This window comes from Bos indicus, chromosome 2, assembly GCF_029378745.1.
Source record: "Bos indicus isolate NIAB-ARS_2022 breed Sahiwal x Tharparkar chromosome 2, NIAB-ARS_B.indTharparkar_mat_pri_1.0, whole genome shotgun sequence".
Taxonomy (NCBI): Eukaryota; Metazoa; Chordata; class Mammalia; order Artiodactyla; family Bovidae; genus Bos; species Bos indicus.
The window spans coordinates 26,597,172-26,623,782 of record NC_091761.1 but is presented as its reverse complement, the minus strand read 5'-3'; the positions used below and the strand labels follow the sequence as shown (position 1 = coordinate 26,623,782).

General features: G+C 35.4%; 2 protein-coding genes across 14 annotated transcripts in view; one reads left to right on the top strand and one right to left on the bottom strand.

Annotated features, from left to right (window-relative positions):
- Nucleotides 1-25,534, top strand: part of PPIG (peptidylprolyl isomerase G) — a 56,945-nt gene extending 31,411 nt beyond the window's left edge. For all 11 annotated transcript variants that reach the window (XM_019971201.2, XM_019971234.2, XM_019971258.2 and 8 more), the window contains 5 exons: nucleotides 4,362-4,575; nucleotides 5,307-5,474; nucleotides 6,858-6,945; nucleotides 8,425-8,561; nucleotides 8,725-25,534. In XM_019971201.2, the coding sequence (XP_019826760.2) occupies nucleotides 4,362-4,575; nucleotides 5,307-5,474; nucleotides 6,858-6,945; nucleotides 8,425-8,561; nucleotides 8,725-9,832 (1,715 nt within the window). In that variant the 3' untranslated portion in view covers nucleotides 9,833-25,534. The remainder of the gene's footprint in view (nucleotides 1-4,361; nucleotides 4,576-5,306; nucleotides 5,475-6,857; nucleotides 6,946-8,424; nucleotides 8,562-8,724) is intronic.
- Nucleotides 14,857-26,611, bottom strand: part of CFAP210 (cilia and flagella associated protein 210) — a 24,445-nt gene continuing 12,690 nt past the window's right edge. For all 3 annotated transcript variants that reach the window (XM_019971319.2, XM_070803580.1, XM_070803584.1), the window contains 4 exons: nucleotides 25,395-25,534; nucleotides 22,800-22,992; nucleotides 21,969-22,133; nucleotides 14,857-15,316 (listed from right to left, as the gene is read on the bottom strand). In XM_019971319.2, the coding sequence (XP_019826878.2) occupies nucleotides 14,972-15,316; nucleotides 21,969-22,133; nucleotides 22,800-22,992; nucleotides 25,395-25,534 (843 nt within the window). In that variant the 3' untranslated portion in view covers nucleotides 14,857-14,971. The remainder of the gene's footprint in view (nucleotides 15,317-21,968; nucleotides 22,134-22,799; nucleotides 22,993-25,394; nucleotides 25,535-26,611) is intronic.

Sequence of the window (26,611 nt, the reverse complement as noted above, 5' to 3'; positions counted from 1 at the left end):
GAAATGAAAAGAGGGTTATTTTAGGTATAATTCCATTCTTTACTTCAAACCTTATTTTGATGATGGCCTGGAAATTTTCTTTAATATAAAGGTTTCATGTGAAATTAATTGGTATAAAATTTATAGCTCTCAAAAAACTAGTAAAGCAGCATTTTCTTACCTTACATTTTTATAAGTAAAATGTTCTGGAAACTTGTCTTTTCACCTTAACATCATACTAGTAAAGTCAGTATCTGGTAATATTATATACCACACCCTACCAAGAGTTTAAAAGTGTTGCTCTTTGTAATTCCTTTTTATCCATTAAATCATTTATCCAGTAATGGATGAGTAATGATTCTTAACTTGCATTGTGTTTTGCTTTCAGTGCTATTTCATTTTATTTTAAGGATAGTTATATGCTTATAAATGATGCTTTGAAATAGATTTTATTTAAGTGGTTAGACAGTAGGTTTTGGGTTTTTTTGGAGAATGTGGTGACAGCTGTTATCAGACTTGAGAGTTTTAAATTTTCTTTAATTTTAAAAGTTAATACGTTTTGTTCAAAATTTAGAAAGCATAAAACAGTAGTCATTGAAAAGCCTTTCCTCATCTCTGTCCATATCTCAGGCAGATTATATTGCCCTAAAAATAGTTATGAATCTCCTTCTGATCTTCTGTACTGTTGTGATATTTTGCTTCTCTCAAATGCTTACGTGAAAAGTGATGTGAAAACTAAATAATGGTTTCTTAAATGTTTTTAATACATTTAGAGGGCTTTCCTGGTGGCTCAGACAGTAAAGAATCTGCCTGCAGTGCAGGAGATCGGGGTTTGATCCCTGGGTCGGGAAGATCCCCTAGAGAAGGGGATGGCAACCCACTCCAATATTCTTGCCTGGAGAACTCTATGGGCAGAGGAGACTGGCAGGCTATAGTCCATGGGGTCGCAAAGAGGTGGATGCGAGTGAGCAACTAACACTTGCATTCTCAATCATTTAATAGGGAGACTGGGCTTGCTTTTTAAGAAACCAACTGCATGCAGTGTATTTCTCTGGAAAGAATCACAATGTAAAATAAATATGAATTGGAGCTGGTGAATAAAGCTTTGTTAATCATGGGATAAAGCATGACTGTGTTTTGTCAAGTAATTTTAACAGCTGTATTCTGTGCTTCTTGTTTAGTCACTAAGTTGTGTTCAGCTCTTTGCGACCCCATGGCCTTCAGCCTGCCAGGCTTCTCTGTCCATTGAGATTTCCCAGGCAAGAATACTGTAGTGGGTTGCCATTTCCTTCTCCTAGGGATCCTTCTGACCCAGAGATTGAACCCATGTCTCCTGCATTGGCAGGCAGGTTCCTTACACTGAGTACCAGGGAAGCCCCTTCTCTGCTTATGTGAAATATTTGTATTTTGCCTGCATATTATATAGTCCAAGATATTTTTATTTAGAGTTTCTCATAATCATTATGAATTTATTTCCTTCCTTGGGTTTCTTTAACTTTTATTCTCCCTCCTAATCCCATACCTCAGGTTTTTAGTGTATGCAAGCAGGTTTTTCATTTCACATACCCACTCTGCCTCACCAGCAACAGTGGTCTTGGGATGAGAGTAACAGTTGGATTCATGAGACAAGACAGGCTTCACTCAGCATTAAGCTTATTTATCATTATGAAAGGATACAGGACAAGAAACAGCACAGCTTGAACAGCAGTGTCATAGTGGAGATCTCTGGTTCTAGGTAGAGCTTGCATATGTCCTGGGCATCTCATGCTTAGTATTAATAGGTTCATGGTCCTGAGAAGCATGATTGGGTGAGAAAAGACTGCCTTAGTTTAATGAAGCTTTTATCTCTGGTATCCCTTCAGCATTTATACCTAGTTGCCATTCTCCAGTGCAGCAGCATCTCATCATTACTAAATCTTGATGGTGAATCACAAACCGTTGGTCAAGTGTACAGTAACTTAGGTAGATTCTTGTTTATCTCTACAAATCAGTGCACTCCTATAAATTCTGAGTTAAGAGTTTCAAGAATCCCCAGCAAGATCCCCAGAGCCCTAGAACTTCCCTGGTGGTCCAGTGGTTAAGACTCCATGCTCCCAACGCAGGGAGGGTGGGTTTGATCCTGGTCAGGGAACTAAGATCCCACATGCCACACAAAGTGGCAACAACAACAACAACAACAATAAATCAGTAGGTCTCAGCCCTGTTCAGCAGAGCCACTCAGCTGACCTTTAGATTTGTGAGAAATAATAAATAGTTGTTGTTTTAAGCCACTAAATTCATTAAAAAAAGTTTCAAGAATCATTTGGTCCAGTGCCAAATCCTCAGGTGTTCCTGAGAGGGGAACACAGAAAGGTTGCAAAGCAACTGTGAACCCTTTCAGTTAAGGTCAGTAAACAGACAGCCAGTAGTCAGTCCCAAAGGTAGATTTTTTGTCCTCTTTGATTTTTTAAATTATGGAAAATATTAACATTTACTAGAGTGGTTGAAATAGTATAACAAATCACCATGTTCATTACCCAGCTTTACCAATTAATTTATGACCAATTTCATGTTTCCTATCCTTGGCCACTTTTCCATTTCCTGTTTGGAGCAAATTCTAAGCATAATGTTTTTATTGATAAGTTTTTCACTATTTATCTCTAAAAGGTGACTCTTCTAAAAAAAGTAAGCATATGCAGGCATATACACATATATTCCTAAATGTAAAAAATCTTTACAGTGTTCACATTTCTAAGTTTATAAATGTTAACTTTTTTGATGTTTGGGTTTGAATCCAAATCAGGTTCAAGCATTTGGATTGGTCTTGTAATTTTTTGGTTTGTTTTTCATAGATTCTCCCACCATTTCTTTTTATGTTTTCTTGAGATTTATTTGTTGAACAAGCTAGGTCATTTTACCTGTAGGGTTTCTTTCCTACTGTTGCACACGCTGAATTTTACTACTTGCATCATTGTATTATGTAATGTGTTTCTTCTGTGCTTCTATTTCATATAACTTTGTAGTTAGACCTAGAAAATTGATCAGATGCTGTTTTGTTTTGTTTTGGCTGTTTGAGTGTTCATTGCTGCGCAAGGACTTTCTCTCGTTGTGAGTGGGGCTACTCCGTCGTGGTGTGCAGGATTATCGTCGTGGTGGCTTCTCTTGTTGGGGAGCACAAGCTCGCGGCGCGTGGAGATCCGTAGTTGCAGCACGCATGCTCAGTAGTTGCGACTCATGGGCCCTGAAGTGCTGGCTTCATGGGCTTAGTTGCCACGTCGCATGTAGGATCTTCCCAGAGTAGGGATCAAACCCATGTCCCCTGCTTTGGCAGAAGTATTCTCAACCACTGGATCATCAGAGAAACCCCCCCTGCCCCTGTTTTAATTGGATAGTTGAATTCACTTCTTTAAATCCACCATGGTTTGAATTAGAATACTTTTAGGTGGCCCAGGCTCAATCCAGTCTATCATGTCTTTCCCCAATTCCTGATTAACTTCACTTATTTGTGTCAGTTTCCTAGTCCTTAAATCATTTGAGTTTGGTGACCCCTTTTAAAAATTAAAACTTTGTTTAACCCAAAATAAAATTTCAGTTTGAAATTTAACTTTTTGGGGGGCTTCCCTGGGTCTTCATTGGGCTTTCTGTATATAATACAGCATGTGGGGGCTTCTCTTGTTGGTGAGCACAGGCTCTAATCATTAGAGGGATGCTCAGGCATTGAATAAGCCCATTCCAATGGAATCATGTTTCTTACCTTTCCACATTCATGCAAAGTATTTTTTCTGTTACTTCTTCTCTCCTACAGTTCTGCTTCCAATATTGATAATAAGAGAAAAAGTTGAAAACTATACAAATATTTGAATCTGAGATTCTTGAGTGTTACTTCTGTGCTTAAAATGTTATTCAGCTAATTCTGAAATTGACTTGGTTTAGTGTTTTTACCTGTTAACTTTTCCAAAATTCTTTATAGATATAACTCAGACCCATGAATCTGGTGGGTGTGTGCGTATGCGCATGTGATGCCCGACTCTGTGTGACCCCATGGACTGTAGCCCACCAGGCTGCTCTGTTCATGGGATTTTCCTGGCAAGAATACTGGAGTGGGTTGCCATTTCCTTCTCTAGGGGATCTTCCTGACCCAGGGATCGAACCCATGTCTCTGACGTCTCCTACATTGACAGGTGGATTCTTTATCACTGAGCCATCTGGGAATCCCATGAATCTGAAGGTCTGGATTCTAATCTTGAGTCTTAACTCCTTTCCTGTTCTGCTCAGTTCAAATAGCTGGATGAACTAAGTGTTAAATACTGGACTTGGAGAATCTGCCAAAAAAAAAATCTAAATTTCCTCTGACAAAGTTTGTCTAAAAAGTGTTGATCGAACCATTTTGCTTTTTATTAAAGCTAAGAAAGAAGAAAAGAAAAGGCATAAGTCATCTTCTTCCTCCTCCTCATCATCCAGTGACTCAGACAGCTCAAGCGATTCTCAGTCCTCTTCTGATTCTTCTGATTCTGAAAGTGCTTCTGAAGAGAAGTCAAAAAAAAGAAAGAAGAAACATAGGAAAAATTCTCGTAAACACAAGAAAGAGAAGAAGAAGCGAAAGAAAAGCAAGAAAAGGTCTTAATTTACTTTTATAGTACTGTCTTTGTATTCTAATTACCTTCTGTTTATATATAAACCTATTGGGATATTGAATCAATTATATGGTACATGAAAATAGAAATACTTCATCGGATGACATATAAGACCATTCTGATATTCTATAGTCTATAGATTAAATTTGGGTACATTTCAATTTTCAACAAAATCATTCAGTTCATTTTGTAGGAACTCAATGACTTTTTTGATTAGATACATTTGTATTTTATGGAGGGAATTTAAAATTAGTAAGAACTGTAGGAAACCAATGAGTGTTTTCCTTTTCTTTTCTCCTGTGATAGCATAAAGCAGATTATGTCAGCATATTTACTTTCTTTTCTGTTGTGTCTGAAAAAAATCTGTCTTTGTACTAAAGCTCATCTTCATAAACCCGTTGCCTCTAAAGCAGTTTCTTTACCTGTATTTTAAAGTATTTTAAATTTATCAGTGCAGTGCATATGGAATATTTGGGTTCCATTTTAAAGGAAAGTATTTTTTGAGAATGTGATAATAGATACATTTGGTTTGGGTTTTAGGTTGGTTTGTCAGAGGAACGAGTATTTTCCCCATGTAACTGCATCTTTGGTCAGCAGTAGGGGACCGGATGATAGATAGATGGAATATTTACAAAGGAAAGAAAGACCAACAATTGGGAAATTGAGGTGGGTACATAATAACCAAATGGAACTTGTTTGTGTATTTCTTTTAAGTGCATCTAGTGAAAGTGAGGCTGAAAATCTTGAAGCACAACCCCAGTCTACTGTCCGTCCAGAAGAAATCCCTCCAATACCTGAAAACAGATTCCTAATGAGAAAAAGTCCTCCTAAAGCTGATGAAAAGGAAAGGAAGAACAGGGAGAGAGAGAGAGAGAGAGAATGGTATGTCAATATGTTTATTTTACAAAGACCCTTCATTCTCTACCACAGACCCTTTCTTTAAAAAAAAAAAAAGCAACAGTTTTAAAAATTTTAGATAAGATTTAATTGGTGACCTTGTCCTAAGATTGAAATTTTTTAATTGGATAGTGTTAGCAAAGCTCCTTTTTGCCAGTCACACAGCTGAAAAGATAAAATTGACTTAATTTAGACAGATTTTTAAATAAAAGTAACTTTTAAAAAAAGCACTACAAATAGCAAAAAGGTATGTTAAATGGCATTTCCAGACGAATTCCATGTAAAACAAATGTTTTACTCTGTTATTTATATACCTTAAATTTTTAAGCAAATAAGAACCCTTATGTTTCATTTTGTCTGGTGGGAGAAAATGCTGTTTTCCTTGCCTGATTTACAATATTGTGGTATTGAAAATTGATAGTATATTCAAGTACTTTGAAAATTTTTCTACATAATTCACATTATTAGAATTAGTAGTTCTGTTGGTTCTTTATGTATCATTTTAATAATTATGTCCAAAAATAGGAAAAAAAGATGGATATCTTTCTCTTATTTATGATCAGAAATAACATAAAAGTGATAAAAATCTGCTCATTCCCCCTGTATTTTCACAATACAGTAAAAATATAAAAATAAATCTTGGTTACTTGAATTGTGTTAATTTTGATGGATTGAATTGAGTTTACTCAACTGTTAGGAAAGGATGTTTATAAGGAAATAAATATTAAGGAGAAAATATTTGAACTACTTTAAAATGCATTTTCAAATATAGCATACATGAATGTTGTTAGTGCTAATATTCGTATTATTATTTGAAAATAAGTAGTTTCCCTTTTTTATATAAAGCATGATATTAAATATTTTTCTAATTCAGACCAAGTGTTCTCTGTTTAATTCACATCAGTTGCACTTATCCATAGTTTTATCACCAGTGAATAACTGCTGGTAGGATAATGAGGTACTTTAGAATCAGAGAGCTTTAAAATTGTTCTCTTAACAGCATACAGCCTACTCCACGTTTTTTCATGTTGCTTAGCACTATCAAGTTGACTTGATCTTCAAAAAGATTATGTAACAGTATGTCTCAACAGAACACAGTTGGCATTTGGGAACAGAATAGTTGTTCATCCTCATGCATTACAGGATTCTCGCATTCCTGACTTGTGGTCACTCAGTGCCAGTAGCACCCTCTCATCATTGAAAGTTGTTAAAATGCTCCCCTACTTTATCAAATACCTACTAAAACTGATAATATTTCTCATTGAGAACCACTATTTTAAGTTTATTCATTTAGATTAATAGAGCTATGTTCTCCAGATTTATTTTTATTATATAATGTGTTTTAATTTTCCTTTTGCTTCCTTCTAGTAATCTACCTAACTCCCAGCCTCCTTCATACCAGAGACGACTTTTAGTTACTAGGTCTGGCAGGAAAATTAAAGGAAGAGGACCAAGGGTAGGTGCTTGTTTTCCCAGAAATCCTGATAATATTGCATTTATCTTAAATCTTGGAGTGTTTAATTTTTTTTTTTCACATAAGTAGTTAAAATTTAGAGTAGATGTGGATATTGAATTGTATGTTCTCTTTTTATAGTACTTCTTTGTGTTGGTTCTTCTATGCTGAAAGTCTACGAGATGTTAATGGATTTTACATGTACATGGTATAAAATGAGATTGAGGTTTTTCTTGTGCCTCTTTGTTACTTCCTGACCACTGTGTGTCTACTCTTATTAAAAATCCTATTCTTAACATCTCATACCCTTTTTCTTCACTGGATTCTCCTCTTCAGAATTTAAATATCTTCTTGTGTTTGCAACCTTTTAACAAATGAGGCTATACTTAGTATATTATTTCTTCACTTCCTACTTGTTCCTTAGTCATTTCAGGTTGTCTTCTGCCCTTCTCCTGAAAACAGCACTTGCTTTATGGTCAGTTCCATGTCACAAAATCCAGTGGATCCCTCAGTCTTTGTCTTTGTTAATCTCCCTCCTTGTAATACTCTTTCTCCTTTACTTCCATTGTCTTTTGTTCCTGTCTCTGGCTAGTCTATCTTAAATTTCCAATGCCAGTTCATACTCCTCTGCCTGATCTTTAAATATTGTAGTACCTTAGAGTGCTAACTCTTCTCACTCTGTATTTGCTTCTTGGGCAATCTCATCACTCTCGTAATTTCACTGGGTACCTATGCACTGAAAACTCAGTTTTTCATCTGCTTTTCTGGTACCAGAGCCTTCTTTGATGACCGTTTAGATGCCTAGTGGACACTTCAAACTCAGCATTTACAGTGTTGAGCATAAGCACTCTTCTTCTTCAGGCCTGACCCTCCTTTACGTTCCTGGTCTCAGTGATCAACACCTCCACTTGTGCAGTTACTTAAACCTGAAGCCCAAGAATCATTTTATTTCTCATCTTTCTTTTCTACCATTTATAACTTATCTGTTGCCAAATCCTGTTAGTTCAACCTCTCAGATATGTTGAAATCCATCTACTTCCCTCAGGTTCCACTCCTACTGTCTTTGTTCAATTCACCATTATATATTCTCTGAACTATAAATGGCTTCCTAACTGGTCTCATGGCAGTTCTTAAACTTTTTTGTCTTAGGACCTCTTTACACTCTTAAAAATGATGGAAGATTTAAAAGAGCTTTTGTTGATGTGGGTTATAGCTGTCAATATTTACTCTTTTAGAACTTAAACCCAAGAATTATTTAAAACAAGAATAGATAAGCACACGTTTCATTAGCAGTGGAAACAGATATCAAACCATGTCATGCCTCATTGATTTCCTACCTGAAAATTGGGAGAGTTTAGTTATTTTAGAGGGCATGGAAATATCAGACATTTTTTGAAACCTAAAAGCACATACACTTTAGCAACTGTTGTAATACTTTCATGTTTTAATATGTTAATTTTTTTCCCCTCTATTTTTTTAAAGCGTTATCGAACTCCTTCTAGATCCAGATCAAGGGATCGTTTCAGACGTAGTGAGACTCCTCCACATTGGAGGCAGGAGATGCAGAGAGCTCAAAGAATGAGAGTATCAAGTGGTGAAAGATGGATTAAAGGGGATAAGTAAGATTTAACTCTTATTACAAATGTGGTAATAAGTATTTTTTTAACTATTTTAAATTATTTTATTTAGAGTCATTTCAGTTGTTTCTGAAAATCTTAAGGAAAATAGAATATCATTTCAGCTAATAAAGTCTCCCAAAAACTTTTTTTCTTCATTTTTTAGGAGTGAGTTAAATGAAATAAAAGAAAATCAAAGAAGCCCAGTTAGAGTAAAAGAGAAAAAAATAACTGATCATAGGCATGTGTCTGAGAGTCCAAACAGGAAAAGTGAAAAGGAAAAGAAAGTTAAAGACCATAAATCTAACAGCAAAGAAAGAGAAATCAGAAGAAATTCAGAAAAAGATGATAAATATAAGAACAAGGTAAAGAAAAGGGCCAAATCAAAAAGTAGGAGTAAGAGCAAAGAAAAATCCAAAAGTAAGGAAAGAGACACAAAGCATAATAGACATGAAGAAAAGAGGATGAAGTCAAGGAGTAAAGAAAGGGATCATGAGAATGTTAAAGAAAAAGAAAAACCTGATTCTAAAGGAAAAGAACAGGAAAGGAGTAGAAGTAAAGAGAAATCTAAACAGTTAGAATCCAAAAACAATGAGCATGATCATAATAAAAGTAAGGACAAAGACAGACGTGCACAGTCTAGGAGTAGAGAACGTGATATGACTAAAAGCAAACACAGTTACAACAGTAGAACAAAGGAGCGAAGCAGAAGTAGGGACAGGAGCAGAAGAGTGCGCTCCAGAAGCCATGACCGAGACCGCAGCAGAAGCAAGGAGCATCATAGATACAGAGAACAGGAGTACAGGAGAAGAGGAAGGTCACGGAGCCGAGAGAGAAGAGCGACGCCAGGAAGATCAAGAAGTAAAGATAGGAGGAGGAGGAGGAGAGATTCACGGAGCTCGGAGAGAGAAGAAAGTCAAAGCAGAAACAAGGAAAAATACAGAAACCAAGAAAGTAGAAGTTCACACAGAAAAGAGAATTCTGAGGGTGAGAAGAGAATGTACTCTAAAAATCGTGATCATAGTAGTTCAAATAGTAATAGGGAAAAAAAGGCAGATAGAGATCAAAGTCCATTCTCAAAAGTGAAACAAAGTAGTCAGGACAATGAATTAAAGTTCTCCACTTTGAAAAATAAGGAGGATGAGAAGACCAGATCCTCAGTGGAAAAAGAAAACCAAAAATCAAAGGGTCAAGAAAATGACCACACACATGATAAAAATAAAAAATTTGATCATGAATCAAGCCCTGGAACAGATGAAGACAAAAGTGGATGAGTGAGTTATATAAACTTCTTATGTCCATTCTGTCTCAGATTTTAAGTTTTAGAGACTTGGTGATGATCTTCCTTATGTTGTTTTTTTCTTTTCATTGTTTTGGGGTTGTTTGTCTTTTTTTTTTCCAATGTGGACTTTTTGAGTTGATCTTTTGATAATCTGCAGCCTGGATAATTTGTACTGCTAAAGTTTTAATAAACTTGAAATGATAAAAACACTTTGGTGTAATGCTGTGTGCTATGTTTAACTATTTCATGTATGCATTTTTGTGTTGCAACAATCAGCCAGTAGCAAACATGCTCTTCTATACCCTAATTTGTGTGATCAGCCAATTGGAAAGAAGGATAACTGATTGTTGGAATACATTATTATAGAAGCTTGTGTTTTTCATGATTAAAGTAACCTTAGAAAAGCCACTTGGTAGAAGAAATCTTATATATAGATTTTTTGATTGCATTTATAATAGAGGCTTGCAACAGCAGCTTTTAATTATACAGAAGTGGGCCCCTAATAACTTGAGATATAAGTCATCACTTTTGATTTTATAGTAATTTGTGCTTTAAAATATTTATATTGCACTTCATATGTTATTCTTTATAGCGCTACCAGTAGCTTGTTTCTTATTTTTCCTGTTTTATCAACTGTCTATAGATATAGTTGAGTATTTTTTTCAGTTGATGTACTGATTGGGCTTGAGTTGCTGTTATACAGCATCTAACAAGAACTATACCTTGACGATCAGGTTGTAATTCTCAATTTTGTGTTGCTTTTGGTCTGAAGAGATGAACCTTGCTTTTGGCGAATGTTCTGTAATTGTTATTGTCACTGCCCTTCTCTAAAATGAAAAAATATTTTCCTCACTAAAACGTACCACTCGTGCAGGTCTTTGTTAGACAAATTCTAAAAATTGTTGGTACTGACACATTAACTTATGAGAGTTCTCTTTTTGGCCACTAACCTAGAGTTCAGTGTTAACCTTGCATGGTTGTTGGTTTGTTTTTTTTTTTTTAACTTGAACTGACCTCTCTAAGTCTCATAACTGAGTTTCAACTGGCAAGAAAATGCATCTCTTTTATATATGTATCACAGGCTGTAGCATGTTTATGACTCTGATTTCTTTTTCTTCAGGTGGCTTTGTATCATTACTATTAATCATTTTAACTTGGCATGTATAACATTGCCACATAGATTAGAGTAGAAAGTGGCAAAATTTGATAGCTTACAGAGTTAAACACTAAAGATATCCAAAGTCCATTTAGAAGTTTGTGTGTTGTATATTGCTATTTTAGTGATGTGTGGCCTTTTATTCTGTAATTTCTCTTCTAAATAGAATACTGAACATCCAGTAAACACAAAACCTGCCTCATTTGAAAAGAAATTTCAGAATTCCAATTAGTAGTTGCCTTTAGAGTGTTTTGTACTTTAATATTTGTCAGTAGTGTCAAATAGCTACTTACTTATCCCTTATTTGATACTTATAGCTACTTATTACCAGGTAGCTCCTTGGTAAATCCAGTAGCTACTCATGCTATTTGTACTGAGCAAAGCAATGCTTATTAATATAATACTTCCCATTATTGATTAATACAGTAATGATACTTATGTAATGAATAGGGTGATGATTATAAGATTGTTTGGATTTCCTGAAACAAATATCCATATCAGGGTCTTACTGAATCTTTTTCCTAATGATAAAAGTAATAGATGTTTATGATAATCCAGGGTGATTGATTGCTTAGAGATTTTTATCACAAACCTTAGAGATAATTGAGTCCTGAGTCCCCAAGCTGTATAATGTGTTATATATTTTAAATTAGTTTTTGCTTGTCTTAAATTCAGTGAACTGCATTTAAAAAGTTTTTGTTATAAACTATTTGAGCTTCAAGAAAGGTGCTGTTTAAGAAAGGATTTCTAATAAGAACAAAAAAAGAAAACCCATGCTAATTAAAAAATACTTGTATGTTGTCTGATCCCAGAACTTTTATCTACCAAGAATTACAGATAAGTAACCACAGGGCGGGGAAGCTAGTAATTGCTTTAAGTAATATTCTATTTTGGTTATCAAAGAAGCAATTCCATGCTAAGCATTATTTCTAGACCTATAAAAACTGTTAGCTGTTTTTACAGTGAGGTATGGTGAAGGAGTTGAAGTGAAAGATGACAATCAGCTAGATTTTATTTTCAGAATGTAAATAACATTTAGAAAATGATCAAACAGCATTAACCATACATCTGCCTTTGCATCTGAATACTGCACTAATCAAGTAATTCTTTCATTACCTTTTTAATAGTTGTGCAATCCTTACTTTTTACTTTGAACAACTCTTTTCCTAAAAGTCAACTATTTGTTTCCTGCCAAATTGGTATCATAGTTACTTTGAGGTAAACTGTAAACTCAAACATCTTTAAGCGGATTTAAATCCATTTAAAGATTTTTAGTTTGTTTTTATTGCCTGGTTGGCAATACCTGAGAAATGAAAAAATTTTTATGATTATTTCCTGTGAATTCTTTTTCTGTGTAAATCATCTACCACAGAATTGACACTGCAGAGAGATTAATGTTAATGAGCTTGTAGGGAAGATACCAGGTTGCTTTAAAACATTTAAAAACTATAGTTAAGAGAGTTCATAGAGCATGATAGTTTCTAAGTTGTCTTAATCAGATCCCTCACAGAAATTTCAAAGAATTTGTCTTATAAAAATCTATCTTTGCACAAATGTAATATTAACTCATCTCAGCTTTGCCTAATGGCCTTTGATTCTTGTGCCCAGTAGAAAATATGAAACTGAAAAGTAAAATTTTCTTTAATATTGGGGATAGGAACACATTGGTGTTCTGGTATTTTGAGTAGTAATATTAATTGGCAGTTCTAATTTGTTTTCAAGTTCGTGAGTGGAACAAATCAGTATATTTTTTAGTAGTTGATTTTGCTCTACTCTAGGTGGCAGTTGATGTTTTTTTTTTTGGTAATCACACTTTGAACTTTTATAGTAGATGTCTATAGAAATTTGTTTCCTTTACCTTCAGTAGAAGGTACTTTAAATATACACCATATCATTGTTACAAAGAAACATGAAATGGGCTGTTTTCTGTCTCTCTTTGGTTGTATTTGCTGTAATCGTTCAGTTTGGTATTCCAACATTTACTGTTGAATAGACTCCCCAAGGGTAGTAGGTTTTAACCCGTTCTATTGTGAAAAGATCTGTTTTGCTACAAATTCTTGTTTAAAAACTGAACTCCAGCAGTGGAACATTGGCTAATAGTGAGTTCCCAGCTGCCATTAAAGGATTGAGGCAAATGTAAATTCTGGCCTGTGTTGTGACACAACAAGTAAATATGAAAGGAAAAGAAAAATCACAACTTTTTTAAAATTCCACCAGGAAGGTTGAAGAAGGGAGTTGTTAGGGGATTTGTTTGTTTTCATGTACAGGGGGAATGGTGGAATTGATTGGTGTGTTTCCCCACCACCTTTTTCAAGCAAATACCTATGTTTACCAAAAGCACATGCTGTATATTTTGTTTCCCCCTTTGTGTGTTTATAGTATTTTGAAGGATAAATTAATTGGGTATTTGTATGTGAGGATGTTAAAAGTTGTGGCTGCTCTCTTTGTGGAAGGGAAAAACAAATGAGGTTAAAATGTACTTCTTTTCCTAGCTCAAAAGTCACTGTGATGTATATTTTTTTAATGAAATTTAGGAATAAAACTTGTTGCAGTTGTATAATTAGTTTCAAAATGCTGCTTCTCTTATCATTAGTCTAGTAACTGTTAAACTGTTTTATGCAAACTGCATTTTACAGAATTTAAACTCTGAAACTGTATCAACTTTTATAGTTAAAACATTGTATTAAATAAACTATACTATCAAATGGTTTGTTTTGTATTTTTTAAATTATTGATTGTATTAGTTTATTTGGACTTTATTTTTATTAAAAGCTAATAATGAAATAAATCATTTAATACTTTTATTTTACCCATAAGGATACAGAAATTGTACTGGGAAAAAACTGAGCAGAGTTTTAACAGTAGTGAACTTCTTTTAAGAATTTAGCCAGCAGTGACAATTTCCAGGTTTAGGGATAAGTTTTAGTGTAATTGTTTAATCATAATGCTTCATGTTGCAAGGTGTCTTTTGCCTCAGCAAACTTTTAAGGTTATACATGGAATTACTATCTACTGGAATGCTACATTTGCTTTTTAATTCCTCCAAATTTCTCAGCAGTGGGAACATTGTATTATATTCTGTGCCTGCTAGTTTTAATATAACACCATTATAAAGCCATATAAACGTTAACTAAGTTTTATAAAACATACTGTCTAGTTTTTGGTTTCTTTTTTTTTTTTTAATTTAAATTAGACATCTTTAGGGAAAATGAACCTAGTTAACTTGAGAGTCACTGAACATATACATGCTTAAATAAAAACATTTTGACCATTCAGTGATTTATATGTGTTAGTAGGTGAATATTATTAAATTTTCAAATTCTGGAGTGTTTTTAAATGTTTTATTAAGCCAGGAGAATATGTAAAATGTGAGTGTGTCATATGGACTGTACAGATTTATGTATTAAAATACTTTTAGTTTCACTTTGTGTTTTCTATTTTCATTGCTTTCTAGGTTTCTTTCCTAAACATATTTCCTAATGTAATACTGTATTTCTTTTTAAGTAGTGCTGATTCATAATTTTTACACCTCCCCCACCCCCAAGACCTCTCAGTAACCCGAAATGTTTTAGTTCTAGTTTACATCTTTGCCACAGGTTTTAGCTGTGCTTTATCAAATTAGTGGATTAGAACAGTTGTGTACTAACAGGTACAGATAACAGGTTTCCATTTGGAACAATGAAAAACTTGTGGAACTAGATAAATGGTAATGGTTGTAAAATATTATGGATATACTTAATGCCACTGAATATTCTTAAATAGCTATAATTATACATTTTGTTGTATATATCTTTTATCAGAATAAAAAAGAGAATCGGAGTTAATCTTGAGTGGGGAAGAATCAATTAGGTCAGACATAATTGTACTTAGATGAAAAGCAGCTTTATTAACAAATTATAACCATATAATTGACTTGAGTGTGTAGCTCAGATTAGCTACAAATTAGTCTTCTTAATCTTAAAAATAAACTTTTTTCTACCATGTAAAACCTAGCCTTCCCTTAGACTTTTGAAAATTATTATATTTCGATCCCCGAGAGTTATAAAAAGGGAGCTGGACTCCAGTGGTATCATTTGCCTGATAGCTGGGTCTTAATCCACCTCTGTCCACTAAAACTGGTCCACGGCCACCTCCAGGTCCTTCCTGTACAGCTTTTACAAGAGGATAAATATATTTCTTTGTCGATTCAGATTCAGATTCGATTACTTCTCTGGCATAATCCTGAAATTCCTTCTCCTTTTCAGCCACAAGTGCTTCAGTAAGTCTGCAGTACTCTGATTCTGCTTGTTTTGCTTGCAGTGCATTAAACTTATGTTTGGCCTGTTTGGGAAAGAGAAAATATAATTACATACTGATGTGTTTAGAAAATTGGTCAATTTTCTAAACACACATAGCATATGAAGTTGTAGATAGAGCTTTTAAATTCATTGACATTTGACAAGTCCTGACTTAACTACATAATTTATTTCAGAAATTCTCCCATGCTTCTCACAATATGTTCAAAGCAGTGGCTCAGTGAAGCTTATCTTACTATGTGATTGTACATCTTCAAATAATATAGCATGAAATTAAGATTAAAATAACCAAGTTTAAAAGCCCGTTTCTACCAATTATAAGGTGTGTTTCTTCACAAGTATAGAAGGCATACCAATCACTGTCCCAGTCCATCCGCTGTCCTGAAAGGATGCATCCAAACCTTCTATCCCAAACCAGCCACGTGCACCATGTGGCCCAGCCACGTAAGATTCAATCTCCAATGAAGATCTGAATTAAGGTAAACTAGTTACATTCTCTGTTTCCTAAGAATCTCAAGTTGGACAGGTGACATTTATCAATGTAGGTTGATCAGAAACTAGGTAGAATAAGCAACCTATCAAAAACTAGTTTACTAGCATTTCATTTTTTTCTTTTTATAATTTACAAAAACTGTTTATATTACACGAAGTGACTAATGGCTTTTTAAAGATTTCTATATTTTGGTTGACAGCTTTTCATTGTATGCATTTTAAGAAGTGCTGAGTTTATAAAAAAAATCACTTGTGAATATATTATTATAACATTCATGCAAATATTTTTCAAAATCAGTAACCAGACACTTCAGCTTAAAATCATAAACTGAAATTTGTGATGAAATAGAACAACTATTTTGTATTCAATATAAAATACCAAATTTTTATTAGAATGCTGTATTTCAACACTAGGACTTTTATGCTATTTGTTGAATAGGGACAGACACCAGGAGTTTGAAAAAATAGAAAATGACATTAAATAACATTAGGAATTTTTTAAAAAGGCTAAAAGCTGTCTTAGCAATGGTAAAATGCTGAAATTTGGGATCTTGACAAGGAGCAACTGGGATAAACTGACTGGGTAGCAGTTTTGTAGAAACATTGAGGGAACAGGGATAAACGTATTTTAAGTACAGAAAGGAAATGAGAGTGGAAGGAAAGGATAACCATAATGATCATATGACTGGTACCTCAAACTTTATATACATCAAATACAGATTTGTAAAATATTGATTGGTTTAAAATCCTAAAAATCATCACATGGCAGGTAAAGTAACAAATACCTTAGGAGATGTTAGAGAGCTAATTATTTGAAAACTCAAGTGAAAATCAAATATTTATCCTGTCTTTTAAAATTATATTTAAGGGAAACCAATTGCCGATCATGAAAATTTATTTGAAAACTTAAGCAATCAATGAGAAGGAAGGAGAAAATACATTTTGCCACCTATGAATTAAATCTAGGTAACAATCACCAAAGTCTGCTTGTATCACAGAAAGTAAGATGACAGTCATCACATGCCTCCTAGTGGAAATACACACCAATTATGAGGGATTTTCAGCAAAAAACAGCCTGAATCTGACTTACCTTGGATTTCGCATGAAATGTAAGGAACTATACTACCCTGCATGGCTGCCCACAAAATCCAGACTATAATAAAAGACGAGAAACCCAGTTCCTTCAACAAATTGCAAGATAAACAAGACAAGGAGAATAAGAACAAGAAGGATGGGGATGAAGGAAGAGTTACAGGTTACAAGAAATTTGAAAGATATATCAATCAGCCTAATAGAATATATGGACCCTGTTTCATCCTCAAAAAACTAAATAATTGATGAGACAATCTGGTGGAAATTGAGAAAACACTGAATGTTAAATGTTACATTTTTTTGAATGTTTTAGATGTGATAACAATTGTGATTATGTTAATTCTGAAGAGCCTTTTCATGCAAAGATGGGCTCAATAAAGGACAGAAATGGTATGGACCTAACAGAAGCAGAAGATATTAAGAAGAGGTGGCAGGAATACACACAAGAACTGTACAAAAAAGATCTTCACAACCAAGATAATCACAATCCTGTGACCACTCACTTAGAGCCAGACATCCTGGAATGTGAAGTCAAGTGGGCCTTAGCATCATTACAGACAAAGCTAGTGGAGGTGATGGAATTCCAGTTGAGCTATTTCAAATCCTGAAAGATGATGCTGTGAAAGTGCTGCACTCAATATGCCAGCATATTTGGAAAACTCAGCAGTGGCCACGGGACTGGGAAAGGTCAGTTTTCATTCTAATCCCAAAGAAAGGCAATGCCAAAGAATGCTCAAACTACCGCACAATTGCACCCATCTCACACGCTAGTAAAGTAATGCTCAAAATTCTCCAAGCCAGGTTTCACCAATAGGTGAACCGTGAACTTCCAGATGTTCAAGCTGGTTTTAGCAAAGGCAGAGGAACCAGAGACCAAATTGCCAACATCCGCTGGATCATCAAAAAAGCAAGAGAGTTCCAGAAAAACATCTATTTCTGCTTTATTGACTATGCCAAAGCCTTTGACTGTGTGGATCCCAATAAACTGTGGGAAATTCTTCAAGAGATGGGAATACCAGACCACCTGACCTGCCTCTTGAGAAACCTATATGCAGGTCAGGAAGCAACAGTTAGAACTGGACATGGAACAACAGACTGGTTCCAAATAGGAAAAGGAGTTCGTCAAGGCTGTATATTGTCACCCTGCTTATTTAACTTCTATGCAGAGTACATCATGAGAAATGCTGGGCTGGAAGAAGTACAAGCTGGAATCAAGATTGCTGGGAGAAATCTCAATAAACTCAGATATGCAGATGACACCACCCTTATGGCAGAAAGTGAAGAGGAACTAAAGAACCTCTTGATGAAAGTGGAAGAGGAGAGTGAAAAAGTTGGCTTAAAGCTCAAGATTCAGAAAACTAAGATCATGGCATCTGGTCCCATCATTTCATGCGAAATAGATGGGGAAAGAGTGGAAACAGTGTCAGACTTTATTTTTGGGGGGGTCCAAAGTCACTGCAGATGGTGACTGCAGCCATGAAATTAAAAGACGCTTACTCCTTGGAAGGAAAGTTATGACCAACCTAGATAGCATATTCAAAAGCAGAGACATTACTTTGCCAACAAAGGTTCGTCTAGTCAAGGCTATGGTTTTTCCTGTGGTCATGTATGGATGTGAGAGTTGGACTGTGAAGGAAGCTGAGCGCCGAAGAATTGATGCTTTTGAACTGTGGTGTTGGAGAAGACTTGAGAGTCCCTTGGACTGCAAGGAGATCCAACCAGTCCATTCTGAAGATGGGCCCTGGGATTTCTTTGGAAGGAATGATGTTAAAGGTGAAACTCCAGTACTTTGGCCACCTCATGCAAAGAGTTGACTCATTGGAAAAGACTCTGATGCTGAGAGGGATTGGGGGCAGGAGGAGAAGGGGGCGACAGGATGAGATGGCTGGATGGCATCACTGACTAGATGGACATGAGTCTGAGTGAACTCTGGGAGTTGGTGATGGACAGGGAGGCCTGGCGTGCTGTGAGTCATGGGGTCGCAAAGAGTTGGATACGACTGAGCGACTGAATTGAACTGAAGGAGTCCCTGGGTTTTAGAGATAGATACTGATATATACATTGAAATATACATTGATAAAATGATATTTGGTATTTGCTTCAAAATAATATGGCAGATCCTACTTCTGATAATGGCCACATGAGGTTGGGCAAAACTCCACAGAAAAGTTGATTATTAAAGTCAGCCATTTCAGAGCATTGGTAAATGACTATGCACAGGCTACTGCTTGAGAAGTGTTTTTTCATGAAAAACTAGATCAGAAGGTAAGAAGTACAAGTTCATAACTTTCTTGTCTGGAGGGCATTGCTATCCCTCTAGCTCAGGTGGTGAAAACATGCAGATTACTGGACAATGATGGCAGATTCTATTTGGGCCAAGTGACAAAATAGCTAGAAATTTGAGGAGGAGATTCTGGAATGAGAGAAAAGCTGTAATGGTAAATCTACACACATTCCTGACTGATAAGAATACATCCACACAGGAGAATTTTTGGACTACCAATCTCAACCTGCACACAGCTTTCATAGCAGGCACGGGAGTAAAAGCTTTACTGGCTAAAGGTGTCTGAACATAAACCTCTACCCATATTACTGGATGACTGTCAAACAAAACCAGTACAGTGAGGAAAGAACCCTAGGGATCCAGGCTTTAAAACGTGAAAGTGACCAAAGACATCAGAGGTACTGTGGTGAAGGCAGATTTCATAGTTTGCATCCAGGGAAAACAACTGCCTACTAAAAAAGCAACAACCCTCAGAATAAAACAGAATCTGCAACATATTCTATATAAAGTGTTTGATTTTCAACCAAAAATCACTGCAAAGAAATAGGAAAATGTTATATTATTTTCAGGAAAGAAAGTTCAATAGAAACAATTGTAACTTTAATAGTTTAAAAAGTTACAACTATTAATGAGACTACATATTGACTTTGGCAATTAGATTTCAAAGCAGTTATGAAAATATCCAGTAAATTAAAAGAAATATGCTCAGAACAAGTGAATTGGGAATCACAGAATTAGAAACTATTAAAAAAAAACCTGTAGAGTTGAAAGTTCAATAACTGAAATGAAAAACTCGGGGGAGCTCAGCATCAGAATCAGTGTTGAAAGTAGGTCAATAGAAAGTATCCCATCTGAAGAAAAAGAAAATTATTGACTAAAATGAACAGAATGTCAGATTCCTGGTACAATATCAGATGTCTATGCATGTGCAAACTGGGTCCCTGAAGAAAAAAAGGATAAAGAGGCAGGAAAAAATACTTGAAATAGTAAAAAAAAAAAAAAAAACAACTCACATTTCGTGATATTAAGTAGCACATCCAAGACCCACCACAAATCTCAAATAGGAAAAACTCAAAACATCACAGTCAATCTACAGGAAGCCACAATAAAAAAGCTTGTAATGAGCAAGAGAGCGAGAGAAAAATGACACATCACATACAGGGGACAAACAATATTAACAGATTCCAGTCAAATGGTGAACGCCAGAAGACACTGGAACAAACAGTCAAAAGGCTGAAAAAATAATGACATCCAGTTAATTTTGTATCCAGTAATATGAAAGCAAGATAAAAGACTTCTCCATAAAAACATTTATTACTAGGCTACCTGTGCCATAAAATGTGCTAAAGGAAGTCTTGAGCCTGAATGGAAATGGCCAATAAGTATATGAAAAGATGCTCAATATCACTAATCATGAGGGAAATGCATGTGAAAACCATGAGATACCACTTCAGATCCATTATGATAAGCAACAACAAACAGAAAACGAGTGTTGAGAATTTGGAGGAGGTAGAACTCTCGAACATTGCTGGTGGCTCCGTTAAATGATGCAACTGCTGTAGAAAACTATGGTGTTTCTGAAAAACAACTAGACAGAATTACTATATGATCTAGCAATTCCGCTTGTAGGTATATAAGCAAAAGAATGGAAAACAGGAACTCAAACAGGTGTGTGTCTATATAGCAGTGTGCATAGAATCATTATTTGCAATAGCCAAAATATGGGAACCATGCAAATATCCATTGATGGATGTGTGGATAAACAAAATCTGATGTATATGTACAATGGAATATTATCAAGAAGGAATGAAACTGACACATGCTGCAATATGAATGAACCTTGAAGATACTACGATCAGTGAAATAAGACAGAGAAAAAAGGACAAATACTGTATGATTTCACTAATATGAGGTACTTAGAATAGCAAATTCACAGAGACAAAAAGTTGAACAGTGGTTACTAGGAACTGGGAGGAAGGTAGAACAAGACAGTTGCTCTTTAAAGCGCACAGAGTTTCAGAGGAGGATGATGAAAAAGTTATGGTGATGGACAGTGTTGACAACTGCACCTCAGTATAAATGTGCTTAATGCCCTTGGATTGTATGATTAAAAATAGTAAATTTTATGCATATTTCACCACATTAACGACCCAACTAAATAACTGGCAAAAGGTTTAAGTAAACACAAAGTAAGGCACACAACAACTAAAAAGAACATGAAAAGATGTTCAACATCTTTAGTTGTTAGGAAATGCAAAACGACACCATGAGATAACACTATACTAGAATTGTTAAAAGATGGCAATAACAAGTGTTAGCAAGGATGTGGAGTAACTTGTCTTTGCATACATTGCTGGGAGGAATGGAAAATGGTAGAGCTATTCTGGAAAACAGTTTTCAGAAACAAATGATTACATGCCCAGTCCTGCATACATGTTCTAAAATCTCTGGGACCACCACTCACCTCAAATACGAAACCTATGAGATCCCAATCAACATATTCTCTGGATAATAGTTATAAAAGGGGAAAAAGTAAAAGAAGCATCATGGCCTGCCATGTGCATTTGTATTTTCTTTCACATTTACTAAAACCCAATTGAAACTAAAGAAAGATAAATATCTGTCGAAAGACATAAACCTAGTATGGAAACTTCAATACTGATAAAAAGAAACTTCACATTTGTAGTACATTTTATTGTGTCATAACCATAGCAACTGTCTAATCTTACTTTATAAAACTGTTCTGGGAAACAAAACTCATTAAATCTATATTACATATTTATAAGTATAAACATTTAGGAATAACTACCATTTGCTGAATATGGGCATCTTGAACTTCTCGACGTTCTTTATCAGCTTTCCGCTTTTTTTCCTTTTCATGCTCCCAGAAAATCTGGTCTGCTTTTAAGATAGCTAGCATTTGTTCTGTAGCTTCTATTTTCCTTTGTCTTTCTTCTTCCTCTTTATTCTTCATCTAGATGATAGAAGGCAAAAGGAAAAAAAAAAAAACCATTTTTAGCAATCAACGGCCTTGAAGTTAGAAAGTTCCAAGGGCAAAGTCAGCCAGGCGCAATGAAAGAGCCAAAAATTGGGGTGACTCACACATGGCCAGTTTACTTTTTGTTCTAGTAATATCAAGAAACAATGAAAACATAAGTAGAATGATATTGGTTTAAAAAAATACAGGAACAGAAAAGCAAGACCATCTCAAAATAGGGAAACATTTATAGCATTATATAACTACTATAATGCTTAAAAACTATCTAAATCTTATGAAAGTCAGTCATGTAAGGGGTAAATTCTGAAGTATTAAGATACACAGAAACACAATGGGGTAATTTTTACTTGGTTTATCTTAAAACCATTCAAATGAAAGTTAATAACTTTTTTACATTTCAGACGGTTCTGAAACAGAAGAGACTATTACTTTGCATCTATAAAGATCTTATTTGTAATTATCATGTCATTTTCTGTTAGAAAGTAAACGGTCTGATTTCAAGAATATTGGAAGGTAATTTTATATATTGTTTTTCAAATCTCTTAGTTTTTTGTTAGAGAAGCAGAGGGAGTAAGTTAGGGAAAAGTACAGCAAAGGGCTCAATTTTGTTTGATTTTTACTTGTCATTAGTGAATTGCTTACCACAAGAGCTCTATGTTCTGCGATTGCTTTTAATTCTGCTTTGTTTTTTTCATACTTTTCTCTTTCTCTTTTTTCCCACTCAGCCTCAGCTTCTGCAATATCTCTAGCAATAATCAAATCTTCATTGTCAAATTTCTCTTTCATTAGCTTACTCAGGAAGTTATTTATCCTTTCTCTCCGTTCCTCCATTAGCCTGTAACAAAATAACCATTTACTAGTCAAGTCTTCAAGAATGGTTTTGTTATGGAGCCAATATACTTTAAATGAAGATAAATTTAACTTTCCTTTTGCACTGGGTTAAGTCCTCTCTCTAGTTCAGGGCCAAGCAAAGTGCCTGGCACGTCATCAACAATAACTACCTGTCTGTTAAAGGAGTGGGGGCGTTTTGGTTTAGGAAATTGGGCAAAAACTTAACTTGAGTTGTGACATATTCACTGATCACTGAGTGAATTTGCAAAGCAACACTGGAGAAACGAAGAGAAAGGACACAATGCGCGCACCAAGGAAGTGACGATCTAAAGTGGGAAAAGGGCTTCCTTGCTGTCTCAGTGGTGAAGAATCCGCCTGCCAGTGCAGGAGACGCAGGTTTGATCCCAGTCCGGGAAAACCCCACGTGCCATGGAGCAGCTAAGCCCAACCACAACTACTGAAGTCCACATGCCCTAGAGCCTGTGCTCCACAGCAAGAGAAGCCACTGCGACGAGAAGCCCATGCAGTATGACTAGAGAGCAGCCTCTGCTCCCTGCAACTAGAGAAAAGCCCACACAGCACCAAAGACCCAGAACAGCCAAAAATTAATGAATAAAAAAAGTGCAGAAAAGGCAGTTATGTAAATAACTATGCAGGCAAAAGGTGATAAATGCCACAATAAACCTAGACAGTGATGTGAGCAAATGAAAAAAGGAAGCCTTCATGGAAAAAGTCACATTTCACCTAGGCTTTCAAAAACAAGTGTTTTTCTAAAGACTTTTATTGATTATCTACTATGTGCCAGGGACTATTGCAGCTATTGGGACATAGAAGTAAACAAAAACATTAAAAATCTCTGCCTTTGTGGAGCTTTCACAATAGTTGGGGTAGAGACACAGCAAACTAAATAATTAAAATAGTATTGGAGCACCAGTGAAAAAAAGAAAGCAGGTAAAGTGATAAGCAATGTGGAGTGTGGGGTTATAATTTTAAATAACACAGGGATGTCCTGAATGAGAAGGCAATAGTTGAGTAAAGATCTGAAAAAGTCAAGGGAGGTGAGCATTTCCCAAAGAGGGTACAGGAGAAATTCAGTTTAAGTGATGAAGAGGGAAAGAAAGAGAACAGGAAGAGATGAGGTTTGGGAGAGGGAGTTAGGGTCACTGGGAATTAGGATGGGTACAGGGCCTTATGGGCCATAATCAACACTCTAAGTGTGGTGTGAAGCCACCAGAGGGTTTTGCACAAGTGAAAAGCATAATCTAGACAGAAAGATGATATACTGTATCTTCACTCATCTCATCCCAAATTGCTCACTAAGGTAAGCAATGACCTCTACATCTGACGAGTGCTGTATTTTAAAACTCTCTCCCTCTAGTCATCTAACACTGATGACTGCTCTCTCCTTACTAAATTCTCACACACACACACACACACACACACCCCCTTTGCAGTTTCTTTGCTTTTCCTCCATTGTCTGGAAACTATTCCTTGGTCTTCATATTATCTTTGTTCTCCATTTGACCTTTAACTATGGATTTCCATAGGGACTATGTCACCTTCATTTCTTATCTACTCCCCCTAGGTGAGCTCACCTGTACCCACAGTTCCAGCTGCCACTTGTATATCAATGGCTCATAAAGCCATCTCCAGCTTTTATACAGCTCTCATACCCATCTCCTAAAGCAGAGATGTTCAGTATTTCCAGTCATCTGCCATATAGATGCAGAGACATTAGTTTGCCAATAAAGGTCTGTCTGGTCAAGGCTATGGTTTTTCCAGTGGTCACATATGGATGTGAGAGTTGGACTGTGAAGAAAGCTGAGCGACAAAGAATTGATGCTTTTGAACTGTGGTGTTGGAGAAGACTCTTGAGAGTCCCTTGGACTGCAAGGAGAGCCAACCAGTCCATCCTAAAGATCAGTCCTGGGTGTTCATTGGAAGGACAGATGCTGAAGCTGAAACTCCAATACTTTGGCCACCTTATGCGAAGAGTTGACTCATTGGAAAAGACTGATGCTGGGAGGGATTGGGGACAGGAGGAGAAGGGGACGACAGAGGATGAATGGCTGGATGGCATCACCAACTCAATGGTCATGAGTTTGGGTGAACTCCGGGAGTTGGTGATGGACAGGGAGGCCTGGTGTGCTGTGATTCATGGGGTCGCAAAGAGTCGGACATGACTGAGTGACTGAACTGAACTGAACCACATAGATGACATCAATATTCCAAGGGAACCCCAATTCGCATGCTCCAAGCTGAAATCACCAAGTCACTAAATGCCCTGATATACATAAAATAATAAGATCTTTATTCCTAAAGACTGCACTCTCATATCACAACTTCTGATTTAAAATAATTTCAGATAGTACTTTATTAAGCACAAAAATTATTTTAGACACTGACCTGTGTGTTTCAGCTTCTTTCTCTTTCCCCATTTGTGTAAGACGCTTTTTTGCTTTGATAAATTTTCTAATCTTTTCATCTTCTTCCTCTTGCTGCTGCTGTTCTACAGCTTTGATGATATGTTTATCATTCAAATGTTCCTGGGTGTAGGGGGGAAATTGTGTTATCACAAAGCAAAGTCTCAACATATAGATATCTAATAGGAATCTGTCAAATGGTCAGCTTCTAATATAATTATTTCTCTCGGAAATTTATCTCAAGGAGATAATCATAGCTGGGCATTAAATTTCATGTACCATGTAATTCATCTCAGAGTTATTTATAATATTGAAAAACTGAAAACAACTTCTAAATATTCAATGATGGAGAAACAGTTAAATTATGCTCTCAAGGACATTGAAAGATATAAATAACAATCAGTAAGTAGGAGGAAAAAGCAGAATATAAAGCATTACCATAGTGTATTTTAGTTTTTCATGCACATATAAGTTTATATTGAATATATACCTGGAAGAAATGCATCAAATGTTAACAGTAGTTGGCTCTAGGGTATGAGATTATAGATGACTTTTACATCTTCTTAATTTTCTGTATTTCTTTTCAAATATCTCTTTTTTACAACTATGTAATTTAAAACAATACTATTAATATAATTAAAAATACAGTAAATATATTGTAATCTCATTCAATGTTTGAATAGTTAATATAGTCATATGCTATACAAATTTAAAATATTTTAAAAACACATAGTGTAAAATTTTTCCTACCACACTACTATCTTCCTGTGCCTAATTCCACCCACCAGGCTCAATTACTCTGAAACTAATTTCTTGTCTAGGCTTTCTTTTTACACATACACAAAAAATTATACAGATGTATATTCTAATAAAAAATTTTAAACTAGGTCATTTTTTAAACAAAAATTTAAAATCTGTTCATATCAGAATATATTCTACTACCTGACCTCAGTTAGCCATCACAATAATAGGTGCCTTTAAACACAACAGCCAGGATATACAGATAGATGAGTGCTTCTGTTACCAAAAGTAGAAGTGAATTCAAGGTAAAAGTTACTAGGTGCAATTATTTATTATTACAACATATTTATAACTCAAGGTTACTATGTACCTACTATGCTTAAGTACTCTTCTATTTTATGGGATATTACTTTTAAAAGCCTGTAGTCTGGTTAGGAGATAGATTAGTTGACATGAAAA